The 21173-nt window shown below is 35.6% G+C and overlaps 1 protein-coding gene across 1 annotated transcript in view; it reads right to left on the reverse strand.

The window, feature by feature from the left end:
• Nucleotides 1-9740: 9740 nt before the first annotated feature.
• The window catches only part of VWDE (von Willebrand factor D and EGF domains), a 258980-nt gene continuing 247547 nt past the window's right edge, over nucleotides 9741-21173 (reverse strand). Inside the window, 5 exon segments of the mRNA XM_053714104.1 lie at nucleotides 9741-9823; nucleotides 11767-11870; nucleotides 11986-12081; nucleotides 19091-19122; nucleotides 19124-19184. Coding sequence (XP_053570079.1) covers nucleotides 9809-9823; nucleotides 11767-11870; nucleotides 11986-12081; nucleotides 19091-19122; nucleotides 19124-19184 — 308 coding nt within the window. The 3' untranslated portion in view covers nucleotides 9741-9808.

The following is a 21173-nucleotide window of genomic DNA, read 5'->3' on the forward strand; positions in this document are numbered from 1 at the left end:
ATCCTCAGGCGGAGGCAGTGGATGCATTGTCGCTTCCTTGGAAGTATCATCCTGCCTATATCGTTTCCGCCTCTAGTTCTTCTTCCAAGAGTGATTTCCAAGATTCTAAAGGAGCGTTCGTTTGTACTGCTGGTGGCTCCAGCATGGCCTCACAGGTTTTGGTATGCGGATCTTGTTCGGATGGCCAGTTGCCAACCTTGGACTCTTCCATTAAGACCAGACCTTCTATCTCAAGGCCCATTTTTCCATCAGGATCTCAAATCATTAAATTTGAAGGTATGGAGATTGAACGCTTGATTCTTAGTCATAGAGGTTTCTCTGACTCCGTAATTAATACTATGTTACAGGCTCGTAAATCTGTGTCTAGGAAGATATATTATCGAGTCTGGAAGACTTACACTTCTTGGTGTTCTTCTCATCAATTTTCCTGGCATTCTTTTAGAATTTCTAGAATTTTACAGTTTCTTCAGGATGGTCTGGATAACAGTTTGTCTGCAAGTTCCTTGAAAGGACAAATTTCTGCTCTTTCTGTGCTGTTTCACAGAAAAGATTGCTAATCTTCCTGATATTCATTGTTTTGTACAGGCTTTGGTTCGTATCAAACCTGTCATTAAGTCAATTTCTCCTCTTGGAGTTTGAATTTGGTTCTGGGAGCTCTACAAGCTCCTCCTTTTGAACCTATGCATTTCTCTGGATATTAAATTACTTTCTTGGAAAGTTTTATTTTTTTTTGGCCCATCTCTTCGCTAGAAGAGTTTCTGAGTTATCTGCTCTTTCTTGGTGAATCTGCCTTTTCTGATTGTTCAATCAGGATTAAGGCAGTGTTGCTGACTTTTTTTTTTACCTAAGGTTGTGAATTCTAACAACATTAGTAGAGGAGATTGTGGTTCCTTCATTGTGTCCTAATCCTAAGAATTCTAAGGAAAGATCTTTACATTCTTTGGATGTAGTAAGAGCTTAAATATTATGTTGAAGCTACTAAAGATTTCTGAAAGGACTTCTAGTCTATTTGTTATCTTTTCTGGTTCTAGGAAGGTCATAAGGGCCTCTGCCTTTTCTTTTGGCGTCTTGGATAAAAGTCTTTGATTCATCATGCTTATGTTGAGTCGGGTAGAACTCCGCCTCAAAGTATTACAGCTCATTCGGACTATGTCAGTTTCTACTTCCTGGGCAGTTAGGGAATGAAGCTTCGGTTGATCAGGATTTGCAAAGCAGCAACTTGGTCTTCTTTGCATACGTTTTACTAAATTCTACCATTTTGATGTGTTTTTCTTCTTCTGAAGCAGTCTTGGTAGAAAAGTACTTCAGGCAGCTGTTTCAGTTTGATTCTTCGGCTTATAATTTCAGTTTTTTTCATTATAAGATTTAAAACTTTGTTTGGGGTGTGGATTATTTTTCAGCGGAATTGGCTGTCTTTAATTTTATCCCTCACCTCTCTAGTGACTCTTGCGTGGAAGTTCCACATCTTGGGTATTTATTATCCCATACGTCACTAGCTCATGGACTCTTGCTAATTACATGAAAGAAAACATAATTTATGTAAGAACTTACCTGATAAATTCATTTCTTTCATATTAGCAAGAGTCCATGAGGCCCACCCCTTTTTGTGGTGGTTATGATTTTTTTGTATAAAGCACAATTATTCCAATTCCTTATTTTTTATGCTTTCGCACTTTTTTCTTATCACCCCACTTCTTGGCTATTCGTTAAACTGATTTGTGGGTGTGGTGAGGGGTGTATTTATAGGCATTTTGAGGTTTGGGAAACTTTGCCCCTCCTGGTAGGAATGTATATCCCATACGTCACTAGCTCATGGACTCTTGCTAATATGAAAGAAATGAATTTATCAGGTAAGCTCTTACATAAATTATGTTTTTCTCACATAAAATTGCGCAGTTAAATTTGGAAAATTACCCCCAGGAATAAAATTTTTAAAAACTATCTCTTCACCTATCGGGCCTGGCAGAAAATCTGTTTAATGTTGGAAGCTAAATTTGAGATTTCAAAATATCTAACAATAGATGGCAACCCTGATTTCCCAGAAGGCCTGAATAATAGAGTATTTAAAAAATGGAAAGAAAAAGGCCTCTCAGTAATAACCCAAATTATCAGTCAAGATCATCTTGGTGAATTCTTTTTCAGATCTAAAACAGGAATTCAACTTAGATAATAGAGAATTTTACACCTATTGCAAATTAGACATATCTTGCTTCTGCTTGGAACCTATGGAATAGAGTGGAACTGTAGTAAATTGGAACAATTGATAGGGTTGGTTAGACTTGGTATTTATATGATATCTCCCTATAAATAAATGAACAATTTCCTTAAAAGAAGATGCAAATTTGACTTACCTTTCTAATAAATGTCAAGAGAAATACACGTTCTGCCACATGGAGAGAAGCGCATCTAAAACTTATCTATAAAATTTACTATACTCTTAAAAAGGATTTTTATGGAAAATAATTTAAACAAATGTTGTAAATGTCCACTAATAGCAGCACATCTTGTGCTTTAATCTGGCAATGTCCAAAAATTAACCAATTTTGGAGGAAAATAGAGCTCTGGTTGAACATATATTTAGAAAGAGAAGTCAAGCTCTCCTTAGAACAGGTATTATTCCTGATAGATAAGACAGCCATGGCTTTGATTATAAGATGATCAATGTGGCAATTTTGGCTGCCAGAAAACTTAAGTATGAAAAAGTGGAAAGAAAAACAGGAGCCAAAATTAACTGAATGATTGGACTTTATTAAACGGCTGATCATAGAAAACAATTTGATACACCAATGCATGAGAAGGGCAAGTCCAGAAGTTTTTTCAAAAATGATCCGTTTTTATTAAGGCCCAGTCAAAAAGAGAACAAAGTCAACTAAACTTTCCCTTCAGGAATATGAACATAGTGCGTTTTAGAGACTGTGTGTAGGAATTGGGCATTTACATGGCCGGGGGGGAGGGGGTGGAGATCGGTGGGATTATTATTATTATCTTATTATTATTATTACTATCAGCTTTTATAATAAATAAAAAAATGTATTTATTTTTTCTTGGTAGGAGAAAATTTTGGTTGTATTTAAAGAATATGTTCACCTCCTCTTTGTTTCAATCTTATAATATTTATGCTTTTGGGTTTAGGATATAAATGGGTGGGTTGAGGGCTCGAAAATTAAAATGAAGCATAAGTTAAACTGATCTTAGTAAGATTGTTTATGCATGGAGAAATGTGTAACATTCCTTATTTTGTTATCTACCTGCGGTAGAGAATTATTTTTTTCCTTTCTTGCAAAAAACATGTCTGTAAAATTATTTTACTTTGCTTCAATAAAAAAAGTTAAATTTTAAAAAAATGATTAACTCCTGTCCCAATTGAAGCAAGTAAATAATTAGCATACAAGTGATAAGTGTTTTTTTTCTTCTGTGCTCACCATTGAAGTCTGTGGGCATAAAAAGTTAACGCTGTCGCGATATATGAAGGCCTAAAGTTAGAGCTCGTCAGGTTTCGATGCGTGCCAAAAGCTTACTTCTAGCGAAGTTTATGCTCGAGTGGGAGCACTAAATACCACTCCACTTGGAAATCTGGCCCTTAGTGTATTAGAGGGACACGAAACCCTTAATTTTATCTCATAATTTAGTTTGATCATGTTTTTTGTAAACATTTTCAAAATTTAATTATATTATAAAATCTGAATTATTTAAAAAAAAATTATATTCTTTGTTGAATGTGCAGCTATGCACTACTGGGAGTTAGCTGAACAGAAACTGATGGACCAATTAAAAGAGACATTTATATTCAGGCGCCAATTAGACTTAGCACCCAGTAATGTATTGCTGCCCCTGACCTACCTAGGTATGCCTTTTAACTAAGGATACCAATTGAATGAAGACAAATAAATAATAGATATAAATTTGAAAGTTTAATTAATTTCACATGTTATATATTACTCTGGAATTATAAATATTGTTTTTATGTTCCTTTAAATAAAAAGAGAATTCTCAAATCTGAAATGTTCTGCATACACAATATAGTTTAAAAAATTTAGTACTGAGACTCGTTACCCTTCCAATTATAAATTGACTCTAAAGTGGAACTTTCAGCAATTTTTATTATTTCATAACCTCACCATACTGCAACTCATGATCCTTAAATTAGTTTCCTGACATATTATAATTTTTTGAATCTATGTAGATAAAGTTATTTGGATGTACGTATGATAAAAAACCCAGATATGACAGCACCTCTTTCATACATTTTTTTTTTTAATTTATAAAGAAAAATTATAAATGTTACACCTGCCTCTTCTGGCCACATATCTTATTCTAATACAATTTCTATAAACTATGTTAATTTCAATACAATTAAACTTTATTATTTTGATTCATGTATGAATAAGAAGCATATTATGTCATATCACATTAGTATACTCTTATTTATGATACTGATTTAAAGGTAGCATCAACTGGCATATTAGATGTAAGTATGGACTTCTGAAAATCAAATTATTTTTTAAACATTCCTTTATAAATCCATGAGGTTTGGATAATGATAGGGCTACAGGGGTGTGAAATATTATGTACTAATGTCCATAAATGTGTTAGCAAACTTTGGATAAAAGTGTTTATGTCAACTATAATATAGCTAAGGTACATTTTGTGCAGATATTATACTCAATTTCCACTGTGTAGTTCAATTTTTGAAACTGATGTTAAAAATATTGATCTTCATGAAAGTGTCTATGGGAAATTTTGTATGTTAGAACCAGTTTTTATTCGTTAACAGCAAATTTATTCCTTCACATCCTTTGAACAACATTTTTAGATATTAGATTACACAGCATTTCCTTCTATGTCTTGAATCCTATTGGCTGACTTTGCCCACTACCTGTACCATGTGCATAGTGTGGGTTGCTTGGCCATCTTCTGCCTTTGCTCTCTCCAGCATCGTGTTATCTATGTTTATTACTGGCAATAATTCTTTTCGGCTAATCAGTTTACTGCATACATATTTCCTCACACAGCCTGTTTCAGAGGCTAGGCGTAATGTTTGAATTTTCCATTTTGAGCTACTCTATCAAAATAGACCTCAACAAGAGCCTTCTTTTCCTCCTCAGAGTACCTCTCCTCCCTTAGCCTGCCACTCACACCTAAGGGGCCAGTAGACAGTGGCTCTCCCTCCTGTGATCAGGGACCAGCTCTTTTTCCCTGTACTGACTCTGCAGGCTGTGACTAGCCACCACCAGCCCCTCCCTTGTCACAGGCTCTTCCATGCTCTGGATGTGCCTTCCTGTGGCTTGCCTCCTACTGTCTTTCACCTCCACGCTCCCACTCTCTCTCTCAACTCTCTTCTGCCAGAGTTGGAGGTAGGATAAATCCTCATCCTAAACCTTGACCCCCTAGATCTTGGCCATCCTACTCTCTCTCTCTGAATTTTAACTTTGCCTTCTGAAAACACAGGCTTCAGGCACCTGCTTTTGACTTTTCTTTACAGAAAGGAAGAAAAAAGCTCCAATCGGCAACTCTGACTAATCCTTATATCCTGCCAATTGATTACAGTAGATATTTAACACATTTGCGAACTGTGCATCCACTAAAAGATGGACGACTGGAAAGTTCTGTTTATGTCGCTTTAAAGAATAATTTGATTTAAGGCTTTAGTTACTTACTTTTTGATACTTATGAAGACGGGCTTCCGTTAATGAGAATGTTTTGAAATGTATCAATTAAATCTGCATTAAAATGTGGGTATGAACAGTTTGCTTTAGCCTCAACCCTAGAAAGCAACCATTATTATGTAGTTATATATATATATATATATATATATATAATGTATATATTTCTCCACATTGTTTTCTTGCCATTAGTTCTTTTTTATACTTAGAAATGTATACATACCATTGATTTTCTTGAAAATAAAATCACCATAAATAATAAAACATTCTTTATTTAAAATATGCATTTTAAAATTAAAAAATAGATATTCTAAATAAAAAGACACATTCTATATTTTAGTGAATAAAACATTATTGTGACAAATAAGGAAATAATTTTAGTAAACAGTAAAGAGCAGCTTCTAACCATACAGAATCAAACTTTACATTACTACTGAACTAAATCATCGGTAAGTAATAATCTCATGTAAAATGTCATCTGAAAAGAACACAAATATCTAGAAAAAACATCAAGAAGCCTGTTGGCAACAATTCATGTATTTACTATGTAACAAACAAATTCTCCTTATCAATAACACAATTAAATGGGCTTTCATCCTAGATTATAATAGCTACATCTAAATGTAAGAAGTTTACAGATGTTGTACAATAAATAGCAGGGTTTTTTTAACCCGCAGCACTGAAGAGGGTCAGGTACAGGTACACAGTACTGTGGCTATATTTTGGAAAAGTAAAGCTATCCTTATAATACATCATTCTACAAAGGTTGCACAACACAACAGTGCAGAATTATGTATCATGTTTTACAATGCTAACAGTCCCTTTAATTATTATTTTTTAATTTAGTAATTAGTAAATTTAGTTCAAGAGGTTCAAGAGTATTAGTCCCTATGTTAAATAAAGACCAATTTTGTATCAAGTTAATAAGCAAATCACACTGACAAAATTCATCAGAAAGTATGGATACCCTAGTGTTATAGGGTACTGCTCAGGCTGGCAAAATCACTGCAAGTTAGATTTAAACAATGGGATGTAAGTTGTAGGTATGAAGTTCCTGTAAAATGAATGTTTATGGAGAAAATACAACTAGAACATTTTTCTTTAAAATTTATATTTAGTACAATATTGTTGTGTGTTTAATTAATCTGACAATTCTAATTACAACAGTGGAAATAAACCACTTGCTTCCAGCTTTGAAACTAATTATATCAATATAGCTACCATTTGATAATCTATCATACCATGTCAGACTAGTTAGAGAAATATACATATAAAATGAATGTATTATTTAGTATAAAAATACTTTTACTTTTCCTGTAATTTAACTAAGTACAAGTTAAAAATAAAAAGTGTGCATATTTTTTCTTTCTTTCTATAGTTCTAGAAAAGGCACATGCCACTCATTAATATAACTCTATAACTCCATAGTTTTCATATATTATATAGCAAACTACTGAGCATAAGGAGAACTAGTAATAAAATGCCTATTAAACTACATATAAACCACCTTTATATAAAATATTCATAAAAATGTACATAATGCAACATTAAACATATGTGCAAACATTCTTTATATCTACTGTAAAATAATTGATAATTATCTTATTGATAAGTGTTTTTATTTATGGTTCTCAATTATTTTCCAGTTTATTAGTATGTAATACTATAATGTAATATATATCTAATCATTTGGCAATTGTATATAAAAATAAATCTCTTATAAGATTTTAAAAATAAGAAATTTAATGCAAAAAATCTGGTCTTGGTAATCTGCCATGTCTCCAAATCAATTTACAAGGAACAATTAGAGCCAGATTACAAGTGGAGTGCTATTTTACCGCTCCCACATCACTACGCTAGAAGTAAGCTTTTTGTGCCTGTTGGGTAGCGCTCATATTACAAGTAAAATGTTTTTTGCTCGTACCCTAACCCGATGCGCCCAAAGAGCTACAATAGGATATTGGGCAAGCATTAACGTATTCCCCCATAGAAGTCAATGGAGCAAAAAAAGTGGAAAAAACATAACACTCTACTCGAGCACAAAACCCAATAGAATATCTCAAGTGCGCTAACCTGACATGAAAATATAATATTTCACCATTCCATATATCTTCACATAGCAGAATATATTCTATTTATTCATAAATACATAGTTATAAATCTATCTGTTGTTTTTTTTGTAAAATATATATATATTTCCTTTATATCTATATATATATATTATATCTATATACTGTATCTATCTATCTATCTATCTATAGATATATAATATAATATAATATAATAAATATAATATATATATATATATATATATATACATACATACATACACAGTATATATAATGTGATTAGATATAGATATATACAGATATATAGGAATAATCTATTTATAAATACAGGTAACCTATTTCCCTATGTGCAGAACATTGGAATGTGAAAATTTTACAGTAAATATACAGTATAGAACTGTATTAAATATGAATATTGCATAAATATGCTTTTTCGTTTTTTTCATCTACTTGACAACAAAGGGCTCCAAAGGCTCCATGTGCATATATTTATGTGTATATTTGTCTGTAAATACATATGTACACACAAAAACACACATATATATATTATATATATATATATATATATATATATATATATATATATATATATATATACATATATATATATATATATATATATACATATATAATATATATATATATATATATACACACACATATACACATACATCTTTAGACATGTATATGTATGTGTCTCTTATGTTAAAGCCCTTTGCTAGTCTTTTTCTAACACTGAGATCTCATATATTTGAGACCTTTATAACATTGTTGTGCATTTTTTAAAAGAAAAATAAGTTTATTAGATAGTGTTCATTATTGTAACAGTAGTTTGCAATGTATTTTTAATGTGTTTTGTGACCCTTTTTGGTTTGCAGAGCTGTTAACCAGAGCTCAGAGGACACTCTCCCCAACGTGAGTTAATCTCAAATGCGCTCAAATAATCACATTTTAATTTAATCTTGAAATACGAGCGCTGCACCCGACGTGTGCAAACAGCCATGATAAAACCCTTTTGCTCGCACCTAACTATTAGCGTGCCACTCGTAATCTGGCCCATAATGATGTATTAAAAGGAAATGCATTATATATGCATATAGCATCTATTAATACCTGTATTTCAAAAATTCTTATACAAATGAAATGTTACTTAAAATATTGTACACCATTCATTTTTTTTAGCATAACTTAGGAGGTTTTACAAATCATGAGCAGTCTAGGCTTATACCCCTTGAAGGCCTGATATAATTCATGTTCCTGAGTATCTTTCCTGTGGTCATTTAGGGACAAAATCTAAATTAACATGTACCCTGATCTTTAGGAATGCTGTGTAGATTATTGCATTGTTAGAGAAGTGTGTATTTAAATATGATGGAGTCACTCTAGTTTCTGTGCAGAGAGCGGCACAAGCACAATTTTATGTATTTTTAAAGCAGCACCAGAACAAAATAAATAATGACTATGACTGTGTGGTTGCTTTATCTTACATTGCTTTAAATGTTTAGTTACCTGTCTATTAAAGATAAAAAATAGAAAATAAATGAAATAGTATGATGTGATACATTTCTCTACTATTTCGCAGAAACCCTTTCTGATTTTTAGCACCTTTGGACCACAGTCTACATTCTCAGTAAACCCTCAATTATTATGTTGGTACACGTTTACTTTCTAAAAGAGTACCAGTGAGCACAGCTATATGTTGTTAGCACAAAATCTATATACACAAGCTTGCACCAATATTTTAGTTTCATGAGTTGCTTGATGCATGAGGCTGTAAGATTCAGTATCTTGCATTCCTACTTAATTACAGCATGGGACTGAGAGCAAGGTACAGTCAGTTTCCTTTGTGATTGTTGGTTAAAAATCTCCTATTGAAAAACATACAGTTTGATCTCAAGTTTGATTTTATGTCTTTGCATGAAAAGTGCATAGTTATTATAGAACAAAGTCAATGTTTGTTGTTTTGAATGTAACTCTATCTCGCTTGTGCATTTTGCACCAGTAACAGTTCTTTAGTGATATAAGTTTATTGAAGTATCCGCTGCACAACATTGATGCCATTCACTTAGTCTTTGTTCAGCCTCGTGGTACCTGAAAGAATAATAAAGTAAGAAATTATACTCCATTTGTTTAATCCTGTGCAAATCACCACAGTAAAAAAGTAAAATATTAATACATTTTCAGATTGCATATTATTATATATTATTATTAATTGTGAATTTTTTAAAATCGCATTGACTCAACTGATTGGAAATGCTCTTTTTTCTCTTCTTTTTTTTACCACCCTTCCCTGTTTAAACTCGCTCAATAAGTGAGAGAATTACCTACAGAGAAGTGAAAGCTCATGATACCATGAACCTATTATCCTTTTCACATAATTTATTATCACATCACCATGGTGTTCGATTGAGGTTTTAATTGAGACCAGGCCCACCCATCTAGGGGGTCCACCTGGCATTGCAGTCAGCAGTGACATTGCTATAGGGTGGTCTGCTGTGGTCTTGGCTCCACCAGCATAATTTCTGGCCCCTCTGTATGCCTCCTAAGAAAAAGGATCACAATTTAAGGAAGGTGTATGGATTTACATTTACAATATGGTGGCACGGTTTTCAAGATGGCTGTCTTGGTTGTTAAAAAACCCCCAAAAAAACTAAGTACCACCAAATTTGTACAGAAAGTGTGGACAAGTGCATATCTACTGGCACAGAATAACTGTGGGGGCTGACTCGCAGTCACAGAGAAACCGCTCCTCTTTCTCCTTTCTGGCTGCTGCTGACGGCAAACAGACAGAAAGGGTATTGTTTTATAGGGGGACCAATGTAAATATTTGCCCTGAAACATAATTATGTCTAGTTATTTCCCTGAAGATCACAACTAATTAAATGGCAATCACAAGTTTAACATTTTGTGTATCCAGGATACCCTATCTACAAGTTTCTTGCCCTAATATATAAATATATTTAAAAAAAATATTGTGTAAAGATTAATTTTTTACCTTAAAGGGACATTAACCACTAAATAAATGCTAGCTAGAATGAGTGTATTAGTTATTAGTTATTAGTTTAAATATTGACAAAATAAGTGTAAAGTTTTATTGTCAATGGGGCCCATTTATCAAGCTCCGAACGGAGCTTGTGGGCCGCTGTTTCTGGCGAGTCTTCAGACTCGCCAGAAACACAAATTATGAGGCAGCGGTCTAAAGACCGCTGCTCCATAACCCTGTCCACCTGCTCTGAGCAGGCGGACAGGAATCGCCGGAAATCAACCCGATCAAGTACGATCGGGTTGATTGACACCTCCCTGCTGGCGGCCGATTGGCCGCGAGTCAGCAGGGGGCGGCGTTGCACCAGCAGCTCTTGTGAGCTGCTGGTGCAATGTTAAATGCGGAGAGCGTATTGCTCTCCGCATTTAGCGAGGTGTTGCAGACCTGATGTTGTAACTTAGGTTACCTTCTATGTTGTGGCCAATTAGACACAGTTATAATTAGGTTGCTAGATATTTTGTGGTATTTGAAGAAGAGCTAACTTACACTATCTGAAAATAGTAATGTAAAAAACAATATTGAAGAAACATAAAAAAAATATATATCTTTCATGATTCAGATAGAGAATGCAATTTTAAACAACGTTCTAATTTACTTCTTTTTGTACATTTTCTTTGTTCTCTTTTCTTGAAAAGCAGGGTTGTAAGTTTAGGAGCGTGCATGTGTCTGAAGCCCTATATGGTAGAAGTTTTGCGAGAATTATTATCCATTTGTAAGAGCACTAGAGGGCAGCACTATTTCCTGCTATGTAGTGCTCCAGACACCTACCTAGGTATCTCTTCAATAAAGAATAACATGAAAATGAATTAAATTAGAAACTTTTTTTTAAAATTATAGTCTGTGTCTGAATCACACAAGAAAATGTTGGGGTTTCATATCACTTAAATGGGATTCACGCAACAAAAATATTTTCCAACTACTATTGTTATAATTACCAGAAATGTGCTGAGGTTTTATCGCCTGCCTTTTTTTAAATTGCATTTTGCATTACCTGTAATCTCTGATTACATGTCCCACCCGTGTACCCTGGGCGACATGAGCATACGTTAGGCAATACGCATCGTCCTCCATATAGACACTTGGAATTGCAGACAGCTGAAGGAAATAAGAAATTCTGCAATAAGTACACCATGTAAAGAAAATAGCTTAAAGAAAATGAGCTTTTTACATTATAAAAATGTAGGAAACAAAGAAAAAGTATTTCACTTACGTGTTTGACACTGAGACCCTTCCCACCCATGAGGGCAATGACACGTGCTAGGTCCTATGCACTCGCCGCCATTTGTGCACTTTTGAAGGCATATAGCTGTTGAAATAGAAAACTGCAATCAATTACATGCAATACACTGGGACATTTATAATAACAAAACTAAACAAACTATGGCATTTTAGGCTTTGTTATTTAAATAAAGACTAGAAAGGTTACTAATAGCAGGTGAAATACATCAAACTAAGGGCATGTAAAGTTTTGTAGAATCAGAAGGGGACACAATCTATATTAAGGGTATCAATCCTTTTCCGTTGAGTCTCTGTCTTTATTTTTTCAAATGGCTCATAGGGCCAGTAATTTTTTTCTAATTCAATTGAAGGGATATTCAGACAGAACATACAGTTCTAAAAGAAGTTTCCAAATTACTTCCATTATCAAATTTGTATGTTCTCTAGGTATTCTTTATTGAAGAGATGACTAAATCTTAAGAACTATATGGCAGGCAGGGCTGGCTGGGTCCAATGGACCCAGACAGCACTTTACAATGGGCAGTACTTCAGTGACTGAGTCAGTCACAGTCAGACCCAGATCACTCCTGTCTTCTGTCTCTGTGGGGGAAGTCACAGGCTCCCAGCAGCATAACCTCATCACGCACAAAGACACAGAACCCGTTAGGGGTAACTTCCTTCCTCACTTGCACAATTGTGCATAAGCATTGGTTTATGCAGGTAGGCAGGCTAGTAGGTTGATATGCTAATAAGTATTTTTACTACTAGAGGGCGTCACTGCAGCACAATATCTTGAGCTGACCCTGATGGCAGGAGATAATGCTTTTGTGGAAGCAATATTTTGCTCTCAACTTGTAATCTGGCCCATGATGCATCATAGAACTAAATTGATGTAATATTGTGTAATGTTCTAAAATGTATTTATCCTCTTGGTATCTTTTGTTAAAGAGTACTAGGTGAGCTCAGGAGCGTGCACATGTTTTTGGCCATCTTGGAGCAGTGTTTGCAACAATTTTTATAGCAATGTTACATACATAATAACAAAAACTGCTACCATAGAATGCTAAAGACGTGCACTCTCCTAAGCTCCTATCAGCCTTTCCAGGTTTTCTTTTCAACAAGGGATACCAAAAGAACAAAGCAATTTTGATGATAGATGTTAACCGGAACGTTGTTTAAAATTGCATGCTGTATCAGAATCATGAATGTTTCGTTTGAGTTTACTGTCCCTTTAATGGGTTAGTCTACTTGACATTTTTATTGTTTAAAAAGATACATAATCACTTTATTACCACTCCCCACTTTTGTATAACCAACACTGTGATATTAATATACTTTTTACCTCTTCAGACTGCCCCTTTAGCTCAGTTTTTTTGAGAGACTTCATTTCAGGCAATCAGTGCTGACTCATAAATAACCACGCCACGCCCACCGCATCACGTCACCACGTCACCCGTTTCAGCAACCGCAAGCAAGCCGGCTTTATACTTGCGCTCCAGCTGTTTTGAGGATTGAGCGTGGTGGTAGATATATACATAACTTTATCAAGAACCATTAACTGCTTGTTTGTTTTATATGGAACATTTCTATCCTTTTGGGGACAATATTGGGACCGGAGGAGTCTCTGGGAACTGATACAACAATAAACAATCTTGCTTAGCAACAGTAGACAGACTCCGTAACAGTGATATCAACTGTGTGGGGATTGAGCTAGTTGTTCTATAATGATTGGAGTATTACATATGAATATATAGTGAATGATCCTGCTATTCATGCTAAGATTGTCATGTGAATTCCTGATGCTTCCTCTGCACGCAGCCACTCTCTATGTATATTGCCTTAAACTAAATCTAAATTTACACTGCACCATCCACATTTTTCTTCTATCAGTAACCCCTGTAGTTGTTATGTGCTGTGTTTTTAAATTTATGTAACAATTCTTGTTTTTATTCTATTTTTTATTTCGTTTGACTTGGTGACTCTTTTGAACCTCCAGGGTCTCTGCACATACTCTTGCGCATGCGCAGTTGCCCTATGGGGACGCTACAGGCTCTGGCAGGATCGCAACCAGGTAATCACTTAAATAGTTCACTATGTCACTTGTTTTGTAAGGTCTGAGGACGGGGGCAACCCCGAAAACGTTCATCTTAGTAAAGTTAAAATACTGATTACACGGAGAGTGCCTTTCTTAGGCCTAGATTTAGAGTTGGGCGGTAGCCGTGAAAACCAGCGTTAGAGGCTCCTAACGCTGGTTTTAGGCTACCTCCGGTTTTTGGAGTCATTAAAAAAAGGGTCTAACGCTCACTTTTCAGCCGCGACTTTTCCATACCGCAGATCCCCTTACGTAAATTGCGTATCCTATCTTTTCAATGGGATTTTTCTAACTCCGGTATTTAGAGTCGTGTCTGAAGTGAGCGTTAGACATCTAACGACAAAACTCCAGCCGCAGGAAAAAAGTCAGTAGTTAAGAGCTTTCTGGGCTAACGCCGGTTCATAAAGCTCTTAACTACTGTACTCTAAAGTACACTAACACCCATAAACTACCTATGTACCCCTAAACCGAGGTCCCCCCACATCGCCGCCACTCGATTCAATTTTTTTAACCCCTAATCTGCCGACCGCCACCTACGTTATACTTATGTACCCCTAATCTGCTGCCCCTAACACCGCCGACCCCTATATTATATTTATTAACCCCTAACCTGCACCCCACAACGTCGCAGCCAGCTACCTACAATAATTAACCCCTAATCTGCCGACCGCAAAGCGCCGCCACCTACGTTATACTTATATACCCCTAATTTGCTGCCCCTAACACCGCCGACCCCTATATATATTTATTAACCCCTAATCTGCCCCCCTCAACGTCGCCTCCACCTGCCTACACTTATTAACCCCTAATCTGCCGAGCGGACCGCACCGCTATTATTATAAAGTTATTAACCCCTAATCCGCCTCACTAACCCTATCATAAATAGTATTAACCCCTAATCTGCCCTCCCTAACATCGCCGAAACCTAACTTCAAACATTAACCCCTAATCTGCCGACTGGAGCTCACCGCTATTCTAATAAATGTATTAACCCCTAAAGCTAAGTCTAACCCTAACACTAACACCCCCCTAAGTTAAATATAATTTTAATCTAACGAAATTAATTAACTCTTATTAAATAAATTATTCCTATTTAAAGCTAAATACTTACCTGTAAAATAAATCCTAATATAGCTACAATATAAATTATAATTATATTATAGCTATTTTAGGATTAATATTTATTTTACAGGTAACTTTGTATTTATTTTAACCAGGTACAATAGCTATTAAATAGTTAAGAACTATTTAATAGCTAAAATAGTTAAAATAATTACAAATTTACCTGTAAAATAAATCCTAACCTAAGTTACAATTAAACCTAACTCTACACTATCAATAAATTGATTAAAATACCTACAATTACCTACAATTAAACCTAACACTACACTATCAATAAATTAATTAAATACAATACCTACAAATAACTACAATGAAATAAACTAACTAAAGTACAAAAAATAAAAAAGAACTAAGTTACAAAAAATAAAAAAATATTTACAAACATAAGAAAAATATTACAACAATTTTAAACTAATTACACCTACTCTAAGCCCCCTAATAAAATAACAAAGACCCCAAAATAAAAAAATGCCCTACCCTATTCTAGATTACTAAAGTTCAAAGCTCTTTTACCTTACCAGCCCTGAACAGGGCCCTTTGGGGGCATGCCCCAAGAAGTTCAGCTCTTTTGCCTGTAAAAAAAAACATACAATACCCCCCCCAACATTACAACCCACCACCCACATACCCCTAATCTAACCCAAACCCCCCTTAAATAAACCTAACACTAAGCCCCTGAAGATCTTCCTACCTTATCTTCACCATACCAGGTTCACTGATCGATCCAGAAGAGCTCCTCCGATGTCCTGATCCAAGCCCAAGCGGGAGGCTGAAGAGGTCCATGATCCGGCTGAAGTCTTCATCCAAGCGGGGCAGAAGAGGTCTTCCATCCGATTGAAGTCTTCATCCAAGCGGGATCTTCTATCGTCATCCATCCGGAGCGGAGCGGCAGGATCCTGAAGACCTCCGACGCGGAACATCCATCCTGGCCGACGACTGAACGACGAATGACGGTTCCTTTAAATGACGTCATCCAAGATGGCGTCCCTCGAATTCCTATTGGCTGATAGGATTCTATCAGCCAATCGGAATTAAGGTAGGAATATTCTGATTGGCTGATGGAATCAGCCAATCAGAATCAAGATCAATCCGATTGGCTGATCCAATCAGCCAATCAGATTGAGCTTGCATTCTATTGGCTGATCGGAACAGCCAATCGGATTGAACTTGATTCTGATTGGCTGATTCCATCAGCCAATCAGAATATTCCTACCTTAATTCCGAATGGCTGATAGAATCCTATCAGCCAATCGGAATTCGAGGGACGCCATCTTGGATGACGTCATTTAAAGGAACCGTCATTCGTCGTTCAGTCGTCGGCCAGGATGGATGTTCCGCGTCGGAGGTCTTCAGGATCCTGCCGCTCCGCTCCGGATGGATGACGATAGAAGATCCCGCTTGGATGAAGACTTCAATCGGATGGAAGACCTCTTCTGCCCCGCTTGGATGAAGACTTCAGCCGGATCATGGACCTCTTCAGCCCCCGCTTGGGCTTGGATCAGCACATCAGAGGAGCTCTTCTGGATCGATCGGTGAACCTGGTATGGTGAAGATAAGGTAGGAAGATCTTCAGGGGCTTAGTGTTAGGTTCATTTAAGGGGGGTTTGGGTTAGATTAGGGGTATGTGGGTGGTGGGTTGTAATGTTGGGGGGGGGGTATTGTATGTTTTTTTTTACAGGCAAAAGGTTCGGATTTATTTTACAGGTAATTTTGTAATTATTTTAACTATTTTAACTATTAAATAGTTCTTAACTATTTAATAGCTATTGTACCTGGTTAAAATAAATACAAAGTTACCTGTAAAATAAATATTAATCCTAAAATAGCTATAATATAATTATAATTACATTGTAGCTATATTAGGATTTATTTTACAGGTAAGTATTTAGCTTTAAATAGGAATAATTTATTTAATAACAGTTAATTAATTTCGTTAGATTAAAATTATATTTAATTTAGGGGGTGTTAGGGTTAGACTTAGCTTTAGAGGTTAATACATTTATTAGAATAGCGGTGAGCTCCAGTCGGCAGATTAGGGGTTAATAATTGAAGTTAGGTGTCGGCGATGTTAGGGAGAGCAGATTAGGGGTTAATACTATTTATTATAGGGTTGGTGAGGCGGATTAGGGGTTAATAACTTTATTATGATAGCGGTGCGGTCCGGTCGGCAGATTAGGGGTTAATAAGTGTAGGCAGGTGGAGGCGACGTTGTGGGGAGCAGATTAGGGGTTAATAAATATAATATAGGGGTCGGCGGTGTTAGGGGCAGCAGATTAGGGGTACATAGGGATAATGTAAGTAGCGGCGGTTTACGGAGCGGCAGATTAGGGGTTAAAAATAATATGCAGGGGTCAGCGATAGCGGGGGCGGCAGATTAGGGGTTAATAAGTGTAAGGTTAGGGGTGTTTAGACTCGGGGTACATGTTAGAGTGTTAGGTGCAGACGTAGGAAGTGTTTCCGCATAGCAAACCATGGGGCTGCGTTAGGAGCTGAACGTGGCTTTTTTTGCAGGTGTTAGGTTTTTTTTCAGCTCAAACAGCCCCATTGTTTCCTATGGGGGAATCGTGCATGAGCACGTTTTTGAGGCTGGCCGCGTCCGTAAGCAACTCTGGTATCGAGAGTTGAAGCTGCGTTAAATATGCTCTACGCTCCTTTTTTGGAGCCTAACGCAGCCTTTATGTGGACTCTCAATACCAGAGTTATTTTTATGGTGCAGCCAGAAAAAAGCCGGCGTTAGCTTTTCGGGTCGTTACCGTTATTTACTCTGCATATCAATGATTTAAGTGCACCCAGAGGCTGAAGTGAAGCAGTGAGTGTGGGATCCCTTTGAAAGTATATATATATATTTTATATATATATATATAATATATATATATATTATATATATATATATATGTGGTAGCCGGTGGCCTAGCACTCCATCCACATCGATGCTTCTAGTGCCCGGGTGCAATCCTCAAATAGTATACATAGATAGTTAGTAGAGATGGAGGGCACTCACAGGACTTCATACAAAAGATAGCCTTTATTATTATAGTAACATAAGTATAGTGTCACTATACTTATGTTACTATAATAATAAAGGCTATCTTTTGTATGAAGTCCTGTGAGTGCCCTCCATCTCTACTAACTATCTATCTATATATATATATCTAGCATCAGTATTCAAGACAGCACTCTGGATTTTGAATAAGAAATAACCTTTATTGACCCATTTGTTAAAACAAGAGTCCCATGACGTTTCGGTGCCTGACTGGCACCTTTATCAAATGGCTTCAGTGGATAAGATAAAAGGAATCCTCCACGTTGCACCGTTTTGGAGGTCCGTGGATGTTTCCTTTTATCTTATCCACTGAAGCCATTTGATAAAGGTGCCAGTCAGGCACCGAAACGTCATGGGACTCTTGTTTTAATAAATGGATCAATAAAGGTTATGGGGCCGATTTATCAAGCTCCGTATGGAGCCTTCAGCCTCACCTGAAACAGAAGTTATAAAGCAGGCTCAAAATAAATGCACAACCTGAACCTACCTAGGTTTGCCGATTTGAAAAGGAGTTAAGTCTCAACAAATGATGCAAAGAGAAAAGCGTGTTTGATAACAGTAGTATATTTAAAGTTTTTTTATTTGTTTTAATAGTTTACATTATCTGAATTAAGTTTAATTTTCACTTTGATACCATTTAAGTTTATTTTTAAAACTATTCAAATTGAAGTAATTAACACAGTTTGATTTTTCTGACTTACCTTTGGTTTGAAAACACACAACCACTTTGAAAAACTCCAAATTGTTTCATAATATCTGATTATATGACTTAACAGCTTTCTCTATAGGTGTTTGTTCTTTGCAATATTAGTACACATATTTTATTAAGAAGATACTTACGCATGTCGCATCTTTTTCCTTTCCATGATGCATGCAGAACAGATATTGGGACCGACACATTTTCCTCCATTCATACACATTGGCTCACAAACACCTGCATTAAGATTAAACAGATTTTTTAAAATAACATGATTTACAATACAAATAAAGGTTTTTATGTAGGAGGCATATGGGTAAACAATGATCCTTTTGCAAAACATCATCATAGTTTTCTTAAAAAAAAAAAAAAAAAAATCTCCAAAAAAGCAGAAGTTGATATAATTTAAATATAGGATCCAGCAAGAACATCATTAAGATAGCCATATACACAATGTAATTTTTATATAAATATATGCAAAATAATCTAAATAGTTAGAAGCCAGGTATAAATTGTTAAAAGTTATGACTGTCTGGTTCTCAGGTAAATATGCACCACACACAAACGTAATTAGTTCTTAAGGTTTATGCACAGACTAGACATGTTTTAATTTCCTTACCAGGTCACTTTGAAGTCTATACCTTGAATTACTCACTTTTTATGTAAAAAGGTACTTCTGTAAAATAACTTCTGAACTTTCTTCACCCAAGATCATAACTCTTAGTTCTGGTGTTGCAGATCTTGTGAAAATTGTTTTAATCTTCTGTTTTATTAAAGGGACAGTCTACTTATTGTCTTAAGGCTGCCCCCTTATCTCAATGCTTTTTTACAAACTTGCATTTTGGTTAATTAGTGCAGGTTCCTGCATAACTCCACGGGAGTGAGCACAATGTTTATATATATATATATATATATATATATATATATATCACACTTGAACTAGTACTGTCTGGCTGTACTGTCTGGCTGTAAAAAGTGAATAAAATGCACTGAGATAAGAGGCAGCGTGCAGGGGCTTAGAAATGGGCAGATGTTTAGAGGTTATGTTAATATAACAATGTTGGTTATACAAAGCTCTGGATTAGGTAGTAAAGGCATTTTCTATCTTTTTAAAAAATACAAAAAACATCAAGTAGACTGTCCCTTTAAAACTCTTGGTATACTTAAAGGTTTCTTTCAAAGTACCTCTCTGCCTTCTCTCATCTAGGCCATACATATTAAGGTCACAAAGTATTTTTAGCCCTCTTTTTTTATACTTTGTTGGAGGAATCTGAAGCATGTTAACTAGGCAAAAAGGGTTGTATGAAAAGGCACCTGATAAATTAATACTTAGATAGAATTGGTAATTCTGGCAAGTGATTTAACAGTTCCAAAAATAGCAGAGTATGATCAAATAGCATTAATTTAAAATACAGATTGACACTCACAGTAGTGCACTAACATGCACATTGTTCACTGTTGAGTCACATTATATTGATGGTTTAATAAAAGACCCACAGAATGGATTACTACAATGTGCACTGGTGAACTAAACCTACTAATGCAGGCTTTGCAAACCCTTCTCTATATCTAGCTCAGCAGAAGGAAAACCTCCCAGTACTGCCCACAACTGTGTTAACCTTCTACCATTCAGGACACACACACTCTGGGAGGAAAACACCATAACATTTCCACTCCCAATTAGTTAAGTGATGGTGGTCCAGAAATGTTGTTGATCACCCAGCTTGAGATAAAGATATCTTGAGACAACATTCTAGTAAGGGTTGAATAGGTTTGTATTTAAAGGATTAATGGGAGTTTGGATATCCAACAACAGTGTTTCCTTTAATGTGCAGGTTACATTGTTGTACTCCTATTATATTGTTGGCAACTCTTGGCTGTGGCAATATCCTTGCTGTGACATTGTGGGAACCACAATAATGCCAGATTTTAAGGATTACCTTGGGTGAGAGCAGGTAAAATAACCATGTTTGCAGCTGATCATTTTACCTGTGCTCTACTTCACATATCAGTGCTCTAAACAGAGGTGGTGCCAGTAAATAATAAAAGACACATTGATGTAGATGCTATCTCAGTCGGTAATTACCAAATTTATGTACAAATCTCCCTATAGACTTTAATGAAGAATTATGCATAGCAAAAATGTGAATATTTTTTCAACTGTAATAGACTCTACCCTTTTATCATAACGTTCTTCAAAATGATGAACCATTCTTCAATAAGTTA

This window comes from Bombina bombina, chromosome 5, assembly GCF_027579735.1.
Source record: "Bombina bombina isolate aBomBom1 chromosome 5, aBomBom1.pri, whole genome shotgun sequence".
In the NCBI taxonomy this organism is placed as follows: Eukaryota; Metazoa; Chordata; class Amphibia; order Anura; family Bombinatoridae; genus Bombina; species Bombina bombina.